The 15501-nt window shown below is 38.6% G+C and overlaps 1 protein-coding gene across 1 annotated transcript in view; it reads right to left on the minus strand.

The window, feature by feature from the left end:
• Positions 1 to 15501, minus strand: part of RET (ret proto-oncogene) — an 88204-nt gene that overhangs the window by 4808 nt on the left and 67895 nt on the right. Inside the window, exons 13-19 of the mRNA XM_040607262.1 lie at positions 15275 to 15382; positions 13467 to 13681; positions 13237 to 13359; positions 10262 to 10332; positions 6090 to 6227; positions 4022 to 4121; positions 1762 to 1909 (exon numbers count right to left, since the gene is read on the minus strand). Of these exons, the coding sequence (XP_040463196.1) occupies positions 1762 to 1909; positions 4022 to 4121; positions 6090 to 6227; positions 10262 to 10332; positions 13237 to 13359; positions 13467 to 13681; positions 15275 to 15382 (903 nt within the window). The remainder of the gene's footprint in view (positions 1 to 1761; positions 1910 to 4021; positions 4122 to 6089; positions 6228 to 10261; positions 10333 to 13236; positions 13360 to 13466; positions 13682 to 15274; positions 15383 to 15501) is intronic.

Consider the following 15501-nt stretch of genomic DNA (forward strand, 5'->3'; position numbering starts at 1 on the left):
GCACAAATTCAGAAGTAGGCAAAAACCCTGAAAAAATAAAGTGCTTGCTTGATAAAAAATCGTATGTGTGTATGCACGTGTGCGTAATAAAAAGGTAATAGCTTTTTTATCATTTGATAAGCCTCCAACTTTCCGTAATTTTTGGTTTCAACAATCATGCAGCAGTATATTGCTTTGCAAGAGGAAGTTCTTGCTGTACAGGAAGTGCTCCAAGAATTAATAAACCTATTTGGGACAGGATCCAAAGTCTGTGCCAATGACTGAGAGTATTTCCATTTACTTAAATGGGCGTCTTTCCTTTGGCTTCAGTGAGGTTTTGGGGACAGTCTCGCTCCCTCACCAGGGATCCCCTGCTTAATTTCAGGAAATCCCAGGAGCACAACTGAGTAAAGCCCAACAAAGTCCTGAGCACTCTTGTCTTGATTCAGCATTTAAACGTGTATTTCAGGCATGCAATTACTTGTATTGAGTCCAGTAACTGCTTCTCGGTTTAGGCACAAGTGATCACCAAAATGGAAGCAGAGTGCTTAGCACCATGTTGATCCAGCTGCACAAGCAGAGAATCGTACCAGGGTCAAGATTTTCAAAATGGAATTCTGATTTTGTTGCTTAATAAGCATTCAGCATCTGCCATCAACCTCGGTGGCAACTTTTTGTGTTACTGCATTCTTTGAACAATCTGGCCGCTAAGTGCCCCAAAGTGAACCTGAGTTGGGGGAACCTGTTAAAGAAAATCATAGCTAGGGTATAGATTAAAAAAAAAGACCCAAAGCCATGTATTAATGGCAACTTTTAAACTACAAGATCCAACTTTTCAAAAGTCATACTGCTTGAAGGATGAAAAAAATGTATCTGTAATGTTAGTAAATATCTAAAACCATGTAGAATATTTAATCAGGAGACAAAATGTAGGAGTTTTGGCAAGAACCATTTTTACTGTCCATCTCACCATCACAATATGAAAGCATATGTTCTTTTTAAAAACACTTGCTACATCATTCAATCAAGGCTTAGTACTGACATTTTCATAATAAATCAAAGGACGTGAAAACAGCTGAGTGTATTTTGAAAATACCCACTGTTAATTCAATTTTCAAAAGACTTTACATGTTGATTTAGTCTGTATATAATACTTATATACAGTATTTTGACCTTTTGTATATAATACTTGGGTTTCAGTCTATGATACATTAAATAGACATTTCAGCTTATGGATCCAGAATGCATTAACAGCAGCTGAAATTTAGAAATACATCTTGATAAATGAAAAATGTTGCAGATGGGTCTTATCATTGAGCTATGGCAAGAAACAGTATATATATATATATAAAAAAAAAAAGTCTATTGCTTAAATTAGAGGTGCAGATTCTAACATACTTTAAATGTTCCTAGCTTTCCCCAACAGGATAGTTGAATTACTCATTAGCATTTTATATTTCCCCTGAGAATACTTCCCTGATTTTTTTTTTCTTTTACTGTATGATATCTAGTCATTTTACTTATTTTCACATCCTTTTAAAAACGTTTATTTTAAACACAGCTGCAAAATGACTAAAGGATGATCCTGATGCAAACTTTGACATTTACCAAAAGAAAAAACAAACAAACAAAAAAACCCAAAAAAAGCTTCCAAGCAAATTTTGATTGGCTTCATTCAGACAAGAAAACACTGTAATGGGGTTACAGAGTCTGAGAACAGTGCAGAAGAAAAATCATTTTTTTTGTGTTGCTAGAATCTAGTAAATGCATGTGAAATTCTACCATAGAGTTTGTTTTCAATCCATGTGGAAGGGAGGGTTCGAGGGAGGGGAGCATTATTACAGTCCACGAGTGGTGTCTCCTCTTCTGAGAGCCCATCATCATAAAGTAAGGAATCAGACGGTGTGGAAGCTGCAAGATCTAAGTAGTCCTAAGGAGTGAACACAGAAAAGGCTGGGTTAACATAGGTGGCGGTGTTGCTGGTTGGGTATAAAGGCCTCACGTGCATCTTGTTTCTTCAAAACAAGTAACTACAGACCCCACTGCATTTCTCTTTTGATAGTACCTCTGGCACCTGAGCAGGCTTTCCCTTTCTGTGACCATAGCATCTTTGGAAGTATCCAATTTGGAATCATAGAAACATTTAGGTTGGAAAAGACCTTTGAGAACATCAGGTCCAACCATTAACCCAGCACTGCCAAGCCCACCACTAAACCATGTCCCTAAGCACCACATCTACAAGGTTTTTAAACGCCCCCAGCAATGATGACTCCACCGCCTCCCCGGGCAGCCCGTTCCAGTGCCTGACCACCCTTTCGGTGAAGACATGTCCCCTCACACCCAATCTAACCCTCCCCTGGTGCCACCTGAGGCCGTTCCCTCCTGTCCTGTCCCTTGTTCCCTGGGAGCAGAGCCCGACCCCCCCTGCCTACAGCCCCTGTCAGGCAGCTGCAGGGAGCGATAAGGGCCCCCCCGAGCCCCCTCCTCTCCAGGCTGAGCCCCCCCAGCCCCTGCCCGGCTCTGGACACGCTCCAGCCCCTCTGCGTCCTTCTTGACACAAGGGGCACGAAGTTCAACACCATATTCAAGGTTGACAGAACACTAAACACACTAGAGACATTAATACTTCCCTTACTTAATTCTGTACATCAGTAAAGTAACCAAGAAGTTAAAGGGCTGTTCTAACTGATTTGTTTGACCTTCACTTTGTTTTACCTCATACATATGTATGCCTGAAAAAAAATACATAGAGATACATATGTGCACTTAAAGAGAAGGTACTCAGATCATCTAATCATTTTACAAAAGCTATTACATAATCATGTATAAAATTAGCCATGTAAATAGTGCCAAATAAAGTTTTTGCTGCTGCTGCTGTTCTAAAATGAAGTATTTAGGTCAACCGTAATAATTCTTAGGTTTTCATCTATACTGATGAATTTTTTTGATGCAAAAACCAAATGTGAAGCATTTCCAACTAATCTAAAATATACTTTTTCCTTTCAAAGTGGCTTTTCCTTTGGAAATTTCCTTTGGAAAATTTTCATAAAGGTAAAGTTACCTGTTTTAATAAATTGAAAAATCTTCAGAATTTTTCAGACAGAAAGGCGGAAAGATTAACAACTAATTTGTCGAGCTTTATTTTGGATTATCTTTGATTTTAATTATGATGAAAATTACAGAAAACTTGCCAGCCTCTGTATTACAAGTCTGTCACTGAGGACGCAGACCATACGCATACTGATTCTCAGCAGCTATAAGTTAATGATTGACAAGTCAGAGTGATTTTATGTACAGCCTAGACCTTTCACTTTGCCCTTTTTAATTTAGAACTTACTTTGACATCCACATCCTGAACAAAATCATTCCCATTTATTACTTCTTGCACCCAGTGTAAATGCCATCACATTCTCAAGCCTGACAGTGGTTGCTTTATTTCCTCTGTTTTTCATTTGTAACTGCCCACCTTCACATAACTAGCAGGTTATTTTTTTATATATATTATGTATCTATGCACAAGTAGCTACATATACACTTTTATAAATGTATGCCACTTGGACTTATTTCTAGGCCTCAGCATCCATTCATTCAAACAAAGTCCATACAGGATTATAATAGTTTTGAAGTAACTGAGAATGGTGGAATCATACAGCTTTCGTACCTCTGTTGCTGTCAACATATAATTAAATCAGATTCAAGAAAATGCTGCATTCTTCTAGTTCTAGGCTTCTTAGAGTTATTTATTCATGATTTCAGTTTAGGACTAACACTTCATTATTATTTTTTTTTAATTTAAGAAAGCTAGAAAGATTAAGGATAACTCATCTGCATTTAGGGTTGAAGTCACCAAAGCCACTAAATGAAGTAACACTGCTTTCAAAAAGCTGGGTGCATTTTGAAGAAACTAGATATGTAAATGCTTCAGAATTTGATGAAAAGTAAATAAATTTTCTTTTTTTAAAAAAAAATAATCCTTATTTCTGTATATTCAAAGTCAGACGATCACAAAAACTTTCAAAAACTCATACTTTCCCACACTTACCCTACTCTTCACCATCATTTTCTCTAGCTCCTTGCTGATCTCAGCAAATGTTGGTCTTTTATCAGGTTCTTGCTTCCAACAGCGCAACATCAAGTTGTACCTGTGACCCACCACAAGGTGAAAAAAACCCCAACAGAATCGTTAGAAGTGGGTCGTGTTTCTGCTCAAAAAATTTATAGCACTGAAGCTGAACTGTGGCATGAAAGCTATCCACAAGTACATCAATCTTTACGATATGTTCTCTTAAACATCCCCTTGAATCAACAACTGACATTCACAAGGATGGGCTGTTGCTTTCATGGGCCTTTATGAGTTCAAAGAACGATGCACTTGGCTGTCCTTGAAGGGCTGTAGCCTTAGGTTTCTTTCTTTATTTTCACTTTCTCAAAGGGCCACCTCATGTGTAGGCAGCATGCCAGATTTCTAATTGGTTTTGTTTGCATATGACTTTGGAGAAATTTGTATATCATCACTGGTGTGAGTCTCTCAACCTGAAGAACTCTGCTGTTACATCAGAAAGTAGAATTTTTTTCTTCATTTGTTGAAATCCTAAAAAGTGTCTGTGAGCTTTTCTTCAAAGTGAAGCCTAACCTAAGACTATTGGTGGAAACTAACATTCTTTTGATTACTTCTATCATTGTTATTTTGATTATATCTGTTCTTATTCTGTCTTTAACTGTCTTTTGTAGCATACAGAGTGGAAACAAAAGGGAGCAGGAATAAAGTTTTATAGCTGAATGACTATCAGGCAGACACTGGCCGAGTTTGGGATGTGTAACTCTCCAACCTGTGCCTTTCATGTTGTTTTTCTAGCTCAAGTGACTAAGCGATCTAGTCAAAAAAGTTCTCTAATTGTGGAAACAGTTGGCTAAAACAATGCAGCAAGCTATTGGAAAGCACTGAGGTTTTTTGCCCTCATCTATGATCGCTCTCTTACTTGACTGGGTAAAGCAAAGAACACAATTTAAGAAAAATGGTGGGCTCTCAAAGGCTCTCAGAAAAATTTCTGAGTAGACCAGAAAAAATCTGAAGAAGTCAGAAAACCACAATGTGGCTTGAGTAGAAAAAAGAAACTCAGACATGATCAGCTTGCCTAATCTAATAATTATCAATGATACAACATATGTTTGAGGAATGAAGTCTTATTCCCTGTTGAGATGACACAAAGAAAAAAATTAAATATTAAGTATTTGCTAGAGTATATTTGCCAGTGACACTTGTAAACTTCTACCCTGCTCTAAATTCAGAAACCCTTAAATGTTTTTTCTTGTTATATAGTATTAAAAAACCCCAACAAACTATTATTATTTATACCGTATTTTCTCAGCCTGGATGTGGCCAAAGCATCCTTCATATTGAAAATCAGTCAAAAGAGATGTTGTAGTGATTGTAGCCTGGTAATTTTCTAAAAAAAAACCCGACCATGACCACATTTGCAGGCTGAACATAAAATCGTGCCTCATCTCTAAATACCATGGAAGAACCACAGAGAGAAGATATTTCACATTGAGAGTGTTTTAATAAATCAGCCAATAAAGTACGAACTGTCTCCAAGTAGAAGAGAAATTGCCATGGGCTTATCTGGACTTATCAAGTCACAGAAAATTTGTGCCTTCTAGGACATAGATTCCTGTGTCAGTGTATCATTTCTCCTATGTAATGCCAGGACAACTAATAGACAATAAGTGTGGATGGAACATCTGTCTCATTTGCAGAAAAGTACTGAAACATTTGCTTGAGTATTCCAGCTACCACTATGTTTTATGAAATTCTCCTCCTCCCCCCACCCTTGGGAGTTTTGAACATTCAAACTCTCTAAATTGTTTGGTAAGCATGTTACTCAATATCCTACAAATATTTTGGATGTAGCTGCAAGCATTCTGTTGGCAATTCTTTTCCTACACTTTACCGTTCACTAGCTTCGTTACATTCTTTTGAGGACTGCATATTTTGATTATACATCTGAGATAATAGAGAATAGTATTTCTGTGGCATTTATTTAAACCCTTTAAAAATTATTTATTCAAGAGATGTTTTATGAATCTAAATAAGATCAAGAGCTACTTACATTTCTTCACTGCAGTTTTCTGGTCTCTCCATTCTATAGCCTGTTTTTAGGAGGTTAAAGAGTCTTTCAGGAGCAATACCTGGGTAGGGATTGCCTCCCAAAGTTACAATCTCCCATAGCAGAACTCCAAATGACCATCTGAAAAAGAGAAAATGAGACATTATTTCGAGCAGTAGGTTTCAAGAACTTAGTGTGGCTTTCACACAACAAAACTCTTCCTAGTGTTCTGAAAGCCCAACGAAATCCAAGACATTGCCAAGACAGAGGGGCTGTACGGATGCGTATAGGGCCATCCTTGTTCCCAAATACCGTTCATTAAAAAGATTACCCACCAAGACAGTAAAGACAAGGGATATGCCTTTTGTATCCACTGACAAAAGCTAACTGTATCCTGGGAAGGCACATCATCTCTAGACAGCAGAAAGAGAAAGTCCTTCCCACGGTGGCCCAGCCCAAAGGCTTATTCCTCTTCTGCAGGGTGCTCCTGGAGATGCCTCCCTTTTTCCTTTGGCTACAAAGGGAGTCTAACCTCCCCAGTTAGCCCTTATAGGCCTATTCAGAAATAACTGTCTGGATTTACACAGGCTGGCTCAACCAGTTACCAAGGGACTGGTTTGCTGTCTTGACTATGAGGTTGTGTTTCTTCATGTGCACAATGTATTTATTTCAACCATAAGCAACACCTTTGATTTCAGCTGGTCTGTTGGGTCATTTCAGTGATTCAGGACTTAATTTTCATCTTAGAGTTGATGAAAGAAGCAGAAGGAATTTATTTCTGAAATACCAAATGCCTAAAATAGTTCAGCATAGAACAGAAGACAGAAGAAACTGTTTTCTGAAATGAACAGAAGAAATGGTGACTTCTTTAACCTACTTTATTGATGAGCTCAAACCTAAAGATCTTGCTCAATGAGTTGGAAGTATTTAGATAGATTAAATTAATCCATTTTTGGAGGGCAGGCCAGGAGAAGAGAGGCAAAAATGGTTTTCTTTCCTTAGTGGAAAGCTTTTTCAAGACACAAAGCAGCTAGAAATTACTCTGAAGCTGCTCAACTGACCGAGCTGCCAAAATTTGCATCTTCAAACTGAAGGAAACCAGCCAACACTGTCTCACTCAAAGGGGGTACTCAATGGGATGCATCTGGAAGCAAAAGTACATACAGCTTATGAGAAATGTTAGGTTTTGTGCTCTCATCATTGGGTAATATCTGTGAAAACTCTGCTTTTAAGAAGATTTTAGGAAGCGTTACACACCTAATGCCAAACCAAATGGCAATGTCTACCTCCCTTTGAAAATTCCATCTCAAAATGTTAGCCACAAACCTCACCTCCTGCCTGACCACATGTCACCTGTGCTTCTCACATCTTAAAAGAACGGGAACCCTGGATGTACAGCAATAAAACTTCCAAAATGGGCAGAGAAGCCAAAGCAAGTCTCAGGCAGCCCCAAGTGATATGCTGCCATTTTTCTCCCTAATGCCATTCACTGAATTAATTTTTAATCACTCTGCACATTCTTGAAAGCTAATGAATATTTATAGCATTTTCATAGACTTTATTATTATACCTCCTCATATACCCTTTTTGAGGCCAATTATGCTCTGCCATCAGCTTATAATTCTGTCCATGATTAATTCAAATAAACTTTGTAGCATGGCAGGTTTTATTTTTAAAATCCACCTCTTCTGCTTAAGAGGAATTTTACAAAATACAGAAGGAGGGATCAGACGCATAATTTCTTAATTAAAAGTTATTTAGTAAATGGGCATATTAGAATAGAACGCTGTAGAATGCTGCAATGATTTCAGGTCATTATACAAATTAAGTACTATGGGAAGATAAACGAGGGATGAAAAATTTCCCATTGTGCTATGTTTATTGCTGAATAAAAATGCAATCAGAGAAGGTCAGGAAAGAAAAGTATGTGAAAAGGAAGACAGTAGGCTAGCTTTCCACTGATGTCATACACCTCTGAAGCAAAAATGGGATTTTGCAAATGCTGGGAAATGGTACTGCTATTAAGCACTGCTAACCACTAACTATACAGAAAGGCTTCAGAAGGAAGAGGCTGGAAAACATAAACACAGACCATCAGGGGAAAAAGCATATTGGAATCGTTGTTGAGTATATTAATATATATATGTTCAACTAAAACATAATTCCATCACCGCAAACAACAAAGAATATTCATAAAACAATATTTTCAGTGAGTGTAATTATCTAAATTAACAACCACTGCTGCAAAAAAAGTAGTTAAGTTATGGGTTTGCTGCTGTTGGAATGGCACTGATGGAACTGGCACTGGAGAGGATTTGCGCTGCAGCTCTCTCCGTGTGTCTCAGTGTTGTGCTGTAGGCACCTGAAGGAGCTGCTATACAACACTCTTAGATTACTTCATGTACAATGACAAGAATAGTGAAGGTGACCTCACCAGTGAGCCAAAGGCACCACATAAGCATGACAGATATTTAGACCTTTAATGTCATCGTATTGAAGCGGACATACAAAGCGCAACGCAGCGCTCTGTTAAGCATACCTGATGCATCTCCAAAAAAGCTGGTAAATCAGCATGTCTTTACACGGAGATGCTTATCCAGATCTGGGAAGCAGCAAAACTACGCAGCACCAGCGTGCTGCCCAGGGCTCTGAGCTAGCTTGCTCGATGCCAGCTGGGCAATCTCTGCATGGCTTTGTATTACGTGTATAAGAGATGGGCTCCTGGGCTTAATAGCAGCCCATCAGGCAAACAAACGGGGAGGAATGGCACTGGATCCAGAAGATCAATCAACAATCAAAGAAGACGCAGTTACATGACAACACAATCTGTTCTGGCCCCAAACCATAGTGACAAATCTGTTTTGCAGAAAATGATGAAATTAAAAATACACTAAGAAGTCTTTAAAAGAATTTTACCAATTCTCTGGGAAAAGTCATTGTAGAGAAGCAGGTCAGCACAACAGATATTGTGAGGAGGATAAAAAAAGACCCACAAAAAACTGTAAGCAGACCTAAGTGGAACTGACACTCTTCTGAGAATCACCCCCATGTTTTCTCTTTTCTTACTCCAAGCGAAACAAAGTAAATGAAAATATTTTGGAAATTCATATTGTAAGGAATTTCCAAGGCAAGCAAAATATTTTATGTCACTAAAACTGCTCTGACCTGCAGAGAGAAAAGTAAAAAGTGAATGTAAATAATTTTAGAAGTACAAATCAAAAGGTTCCTATTTGCACATGCTGCTATTATCAAAGTGTTTTCCCCAAAAGCGGAATGTCACTGTGACTGGTATGTTTTACTCCAGCTGAGTTTAATGTAAATAAATACTAGTCAGATTCTGATTCACAGGAAATTTGGAAGGTATCAAAATGCTACCTAGCAGCAAATCAGACATAAGTACTGCTGCTTTTGTAGTGGTTTAGACTTTTTTCCTCCTAAATAAATAATACTTAGGTTTAGTGTCTGCCTGGTGAGTAGTCACAAGAAGCACTCATCACAGAGAGGAAAAAAATGAAAGTATCTGATCCCAAGTTAAGTGTATACACACTCCTCTGCCTAGCTCCTTGCTTATCAGACGTGAAAACAGCTCAGCTGTGGTTGCTTTGCCACCTAATCATCACAGGTGGAGACAAGCCCATATCCATCTTCAGGATCTCTGTGTCCCTAATCATGCAAATGAACTTGCATCTTGGCACCGGAGCCAGACTGTTCCCCTAAGGTTTGGGCTGGCTGTCCTTAAAATTAATTGCTGTTTTGTCATTGATCTCAATAGGAGTGAGGCCAGGCATTAAATTCTTCTTCCTTTCTTCCCACCCCATCCCTTACTTACCAGCAAGTGTTACAGACAAGTGATTAACAGGAACCGGGATGTTTGGGTATGACCATTATCTTTAGCAAAGACTAATGATTTTTGTCTGTATATTCAAAGCCGACCTTGTCACATGATCACATCCAACCCTCGCTGATTTCAACAGTAATTATGTGCCTAAATACCTGATAATATTTTCTTCAGATTTAGTTCAACAGCAGAAATCATATGTATTGATGCCAGCTGATGTTCTTCACATCTCTTTGTAAGAACAACAGCTTTAGCTACTATGTACCTTGTTGTGCTTCCTCCCTCATCTCCTTAAACAAGTACAGAAACCATAAATAATGCAAGAATTTACACTTACACATCACTCTGTGTTGTATAGATATGATCAAATAGGGACTCTATGGCCATCCATTTAACAGGTATCCGACCCTGGGAGGAAGAAAAGCAACACTGCAATTACTGGTCAGAAAATTAAGCTTCCAAGTGGAAAACCAAGGTATTTATTTTCAAACCTGTACCAGGTACCCTAACCATACTCTACTATTTTCCAGTGGGCTGAACAATTTGGAATTTCATAAGAAAAACAGTGAAGAGAACAATTCTAAGAGTTTGTAAAATCACTCATTCATGTCATTCCACATACTTCAGTAATCTAATTACACACGATAAGGTGGGGTGCTTTTTTTTTTCTCCAGATGGTCATCAGTGTAAGTCAGATAAACTCAACTCTCCTCTTAACAAAGAGTTTCATCCAAATAGTTATTTATATTCTTCAAACATGAATGTCTGTCTTCCCATTGCTTTTGGAAAATGTGCAAATGCAAAACTGGTGGGGCATGAGGATCAAAGAGGAAAAGCTAACTCATTTATGTATGATGCATAAATAGAAGCGCCTAGATGTTAACATACCTTTGGTTTCAGAACTGTACCTGCACAGTCATATTTGATTACTGGTTACTAAATTGAATCTACAAGTTGCTACCTCCCACTGGCAGAAATTGACTCATAAAATCTGAGAAATCTGCTCCAGATATTAATGAAAACCCAGCTTTGCAAAATTTCCAAGATGTTTCATAACCTTCACAATATCACTAGCATTCATCTGCCTTACTTGTTCTCATGAGATTCATATATATATATATACACATATATATATATGCGCAACAACTGTTCCAGTAGGATTTGAAATGTATCCTTCCTTCCTCTAAATTTTTTTCTTTTCCCTGTTTCCCCATGCAAGCAGACAGATGCTTGCTAGGCTCTGACTAATACTACAGCAGCGAGCTTCTCAGAAGTAAAGAGAAAATATCCATTCAGTACATCAACACCCCACCAAATAAAATGAAACTGCCTTTATGTAAATGCATCACTCTTAAAATACAGAGCAACTGGTACAGATCAGTGTGAAACACATACACCAGAAGATAGCTAAATGAACATAGCAAAGCCCCTTTACATATGATCATGTCTCTCAAAAGGTGGGATTTTTTTTTCTTTGCAGCTTATTTTGACTTATGAAACATTCACACAAACTGGCCTGAAAAAACAGGGAAAGCTGAGCTGAAAATTCACAGTATTTGTCATAAAAAATTCACAGATTTCATAAAAACAAAAAAATTTCACACATACAAAAATTCCGTTGTTAACTCTTTCATATGAAGTCATAGAGGGAACTGAACCAACACTACTCATGTTAGAAAGAGTCAACAGAAAGTAGTGTTAGTGAATGTCACGGCCCGGCCTGGGACTGACGTGTAAAAGTTCTGCTGTCAATGACAGGCGGATGCAAACCGGCAGAAAGCAGGATTTGCTGTGTTTGACAGTATTTCTTACAAGAACAAATAAATGACAAGCCTCGATTTATCATCTTAGTCTCAAAGTGATTATGCTCAAGCATTTCTTTTCAGGGCAGCAGTGATGTGACTCAACAGCTCGTCTTCCCATCGCATTTATTTTGCACAGTCCTCCAGGTGAAACGTTGCCTACGCTGAATCCTGCCGCGGGCATTGCGAGCAGACGGACCTGTACCTGGGCACCTGGCAACAATTTACTGTGGCAGGCAAAATACAATCGTTTTAAATAACCTCTGGCACTTATTAACTCCTGATCTACCCCGACCTCTGATCTACCATTTTGATTAAGATTTGGTATCTTTCATACATTTAGAAGTATTTGTAGGAGGGCTTTGCTTCAAGTCCTCCACATAGATGTGGTAACTCCTGGAATTAGGATATTTATAGAAACTGTCTGCATCTTTTTCAGCTCCTTAGGATTTTTTTGTTTATATTTTTAATTATGAATAGAAAAGAAACAGACAAAAATTAGGGTGGTTTTTGCTTGTGTTTTCAAGCAGTGTGATAAGGAACTGGATAAATGAGAGGGCCCACCTCATATACAAATGGACTGCCCTCTACCTGCAAAAAGCTTCACAGTTAAAAGTTCCTGCAATGACAAAAAGGTGTCATTCCTCTGTACTTACGTTAACAAAACACATGCTATTTTTAAGCATCCTGTGTGAACACTCTAGCCTCAAGAAAAAGAAATAATTTATTACAGACTATTTGACACACTGCTTTTAAAAACTAGCAGATCTCACCCTGCTCTTTACATATTTTCTTGCAACTTTTCACAGCATCACAGAACTGCTGCGGTGGGCAGGGAGCTCACCCCCCTGCTCAGCCAGGCCCCGCCACAGCAGGCTTCTTGAGACCCTTTCCAGCCAGGTTTGAGTATCTCCAGGGATGAAGATTCCCTGGGCAGCCTGTTGCGGTGTTCAATCACTGTTACAGTAAAGTTTTTTTCTTGTCTTTAAATAGTATTTCTTGTATTTCAAATAGCTCCTATTGCCTCTTGTTCTGTCACTGGAGCGGACCACAAGGAGAAGAGCCTGGCTGTGCTGGCTTTATTCCCTCCCCTCAGGCATTTATACACAGCAGTAACATCCCCCTGGGACCTCTTTGCTTCAGGCTGAACAAACCCAGCTCTACCAGCCTCTCCTTGCACCTATGCTCCAAGGCCTTAGTCATAATAGTGACCCTTCTTCTACTTTTATTAACTCCTACGCATTAGAAACAAATTGCTTTTGTTGATGAGTCAACAAAGAGGTGGAGGAGGTAACGGTGACTTAAATATGACACATCTTTTACACACGTATGTTACTGACCCACTGGTAAACCCCATAATTTTGCTTCATCTTCATTGTTACTTCTTTAAAATAGGGAATGTTTCTAAGTTAATAAAAATAGCTGTTATTTTTTTCTTCTGTGCTCAAGTCCTGCAGCATAAATTCATTCTCTTGATGAGGTAATAATTCCCACTACATGTGCACTGTACCTTGCTCCTCTTGACATATGAATCTTCTTCATATACATCACGGGAGAGGCCAAAATCAGAAATCTTCATTTTGCGTCCTTCTGCCACCAATACGTTTCTCGCTGCTAAATCACGATGGACAAGCTTTTGGAAGAAACCAACAACAGTGTTTATACTACTTGTGAGGAACCGACCGCTGACGTGTCCATCTATCGCAAGGACACGCTCTGATCGCTGTTGCACTGCCCTACCTTCATTTCTGCAAGGTACTGCATTCCTCGGGATATCTGCCACGCAAAGGAAATCAGATCTCCCATTGTCAAGGCTCTCTCGTCAGGGTTATCCAAATAACTTGAATTTCTGTTGCCATCGCTGCCCACGTAGCTTGGTCCTACTTTGCGACTCTCCCTGAGAAAACTGCGCAAGGAGCCGTATTTAGCATATTCCACAATTAAATACAGTGGGCCTGAAATAAACAAACACACTGATCAGTAAACAATTACCAGATAACCATTTTGGGGTTTCTTTTGGTTTTGGGGTGGGGTTTTTTTGGTTTTGGTTGGGTTTTTTCCTCCCCAAAAATGTCTCTGCTAATCAACACATTGTTCTGAACAGAGTCAGAGGCTCCAGACATCTCTGACCTTTACGTGAAAGGCACTTAGTCAGCCGTGGAATCACAGAATATTTTTAGTTTACATCCTCTATGCAAAGTGAGTGGGTTTCAGCCTAAATCAAGCATAATTCAGGCTCTTGCCCATATTCCCTGATCCAGATAATCTGAGACTAGAAAAGAGACAATCTTCTTACAAATCTGATCTGTGAAACAGGCTAACTTAGAAAAACTTGAAAAAAAGATCAATTTTTTTCTGGAGCATGAGATACTGAGCTCACAAATCATCAGCTAATTCCAGTGCTGTATTTAAGGTGCCTTTTCAGAGCACTTAGAAGCATTCTGACATTTCAATCCATTAGTTTCTCCTCCCCATTAGCCACATGAATAATATACACTCAGTGCTTTAATGCTAAATACATTTGTCCACTGTATCAAAGCCCTCCCACCTCATATGCTAATGAATTAACTTGATATTTATTAAAAGCCTATGACTCAGAAACAATTAACTCCCTTTGGGATGAAAAAAATACATTGTAATGAAAAGAAAAAAAAATATCCCACCCTGCTGGTTCATTATCTTACTAAGACTCAGAGATGACTCAGCCCTGAATTATATTCTCTGCCTACAATTAAAAGTGCCACTTGCAATGGAACAGGGTGGGCAAAGGCAGCAGGCCCCTGCCCAAGGTTGCAACATGCATACCGTGATTTTAGGCTGCATAACTACAGATGGCAAAAGGAAGAGGGTGTTGCCACGCAACCTTATTTAAAACAAGCAGAAATTATTCAGATCAGTTCCTATGCACAACAATGAAAATTTGCTTCCTTGGCAGTATATAATACATGTGTGTGAAATTTCCCCCCTTGAAATATACCTTTCAATCATTGTGGCTTTTAACAACTATTTCACAACAAGAAGGTGACAATAGTTTTGTGAAAGAGGAAGAAAACTGATTAACAATCTAACTATCAAGCTATATTTTAATGAAAGGATCTGTAGTTGTCTTTTTTTTGTTTGGTTTCATGGGTTTTTTTCCTCAAAGGGAGATCTCACTCCCTGGCTCGGGCCTCAAAGCATTGTTTTACTATGAATAATAACAACTCCATTAAACTTTAAATATAATCCACATTTGAAGACACTGGGCATCAACATAATATAAAAATCTGTATTGATTGGAAGAGAATTGGTAGTAGGTTCGTGAAATTTAAAATAGCTTCAGAATAAAATCATGTACTGAAGAAAAACACAGGAAGCATGCTTAGTTACACAAATCAGCATTTCCCCTTCCCTTCAAACGTTGCTTTTCTTACACGTCCCTAATTTTTTCAGCCAGCAACAAATTTAAGAGGTGCTCAGTGATTGCTAAGCAATGATCTGTCAAAAAACTGCTCTTTATTTCCTTGCTTGACGTGTTTTCATCTTAATAACGAGCTTCTAATATTTACCATCTTGACTGCAGGCTCCATAAAGTTTGATGACATGAGGATGGTTCACCTGTTTCAGAAGGTTAAACTCTGAAAGCAGATCTCGCAGCTCACTCTGGGAAGCATTTTCTGCAGAAAGAGTCCAAACACACAGCTGCGGTTAGGAAAGCATTACTCAACAACTCTACATACTGTCTGAAATATGAGATCAACAATTTCTCCTGAAATCAGCAAGAGGTTGAAAAACT

The sequence above is a fragment of the Falco naumanni genome, chromosome 9, assembly GCF_017639655.2.
Source record: "Falco naumanni isolate bFalNau1 chromosome 9, bFalNau1.pat, whole genome shotgun sequence".
NCBI classification, from domain to species: domain Eukaryota; kingdom Metazoa; phylum Chordata; class Aves; order Falconiformes; family Falconidae; genus Falco; species Falco naumanni.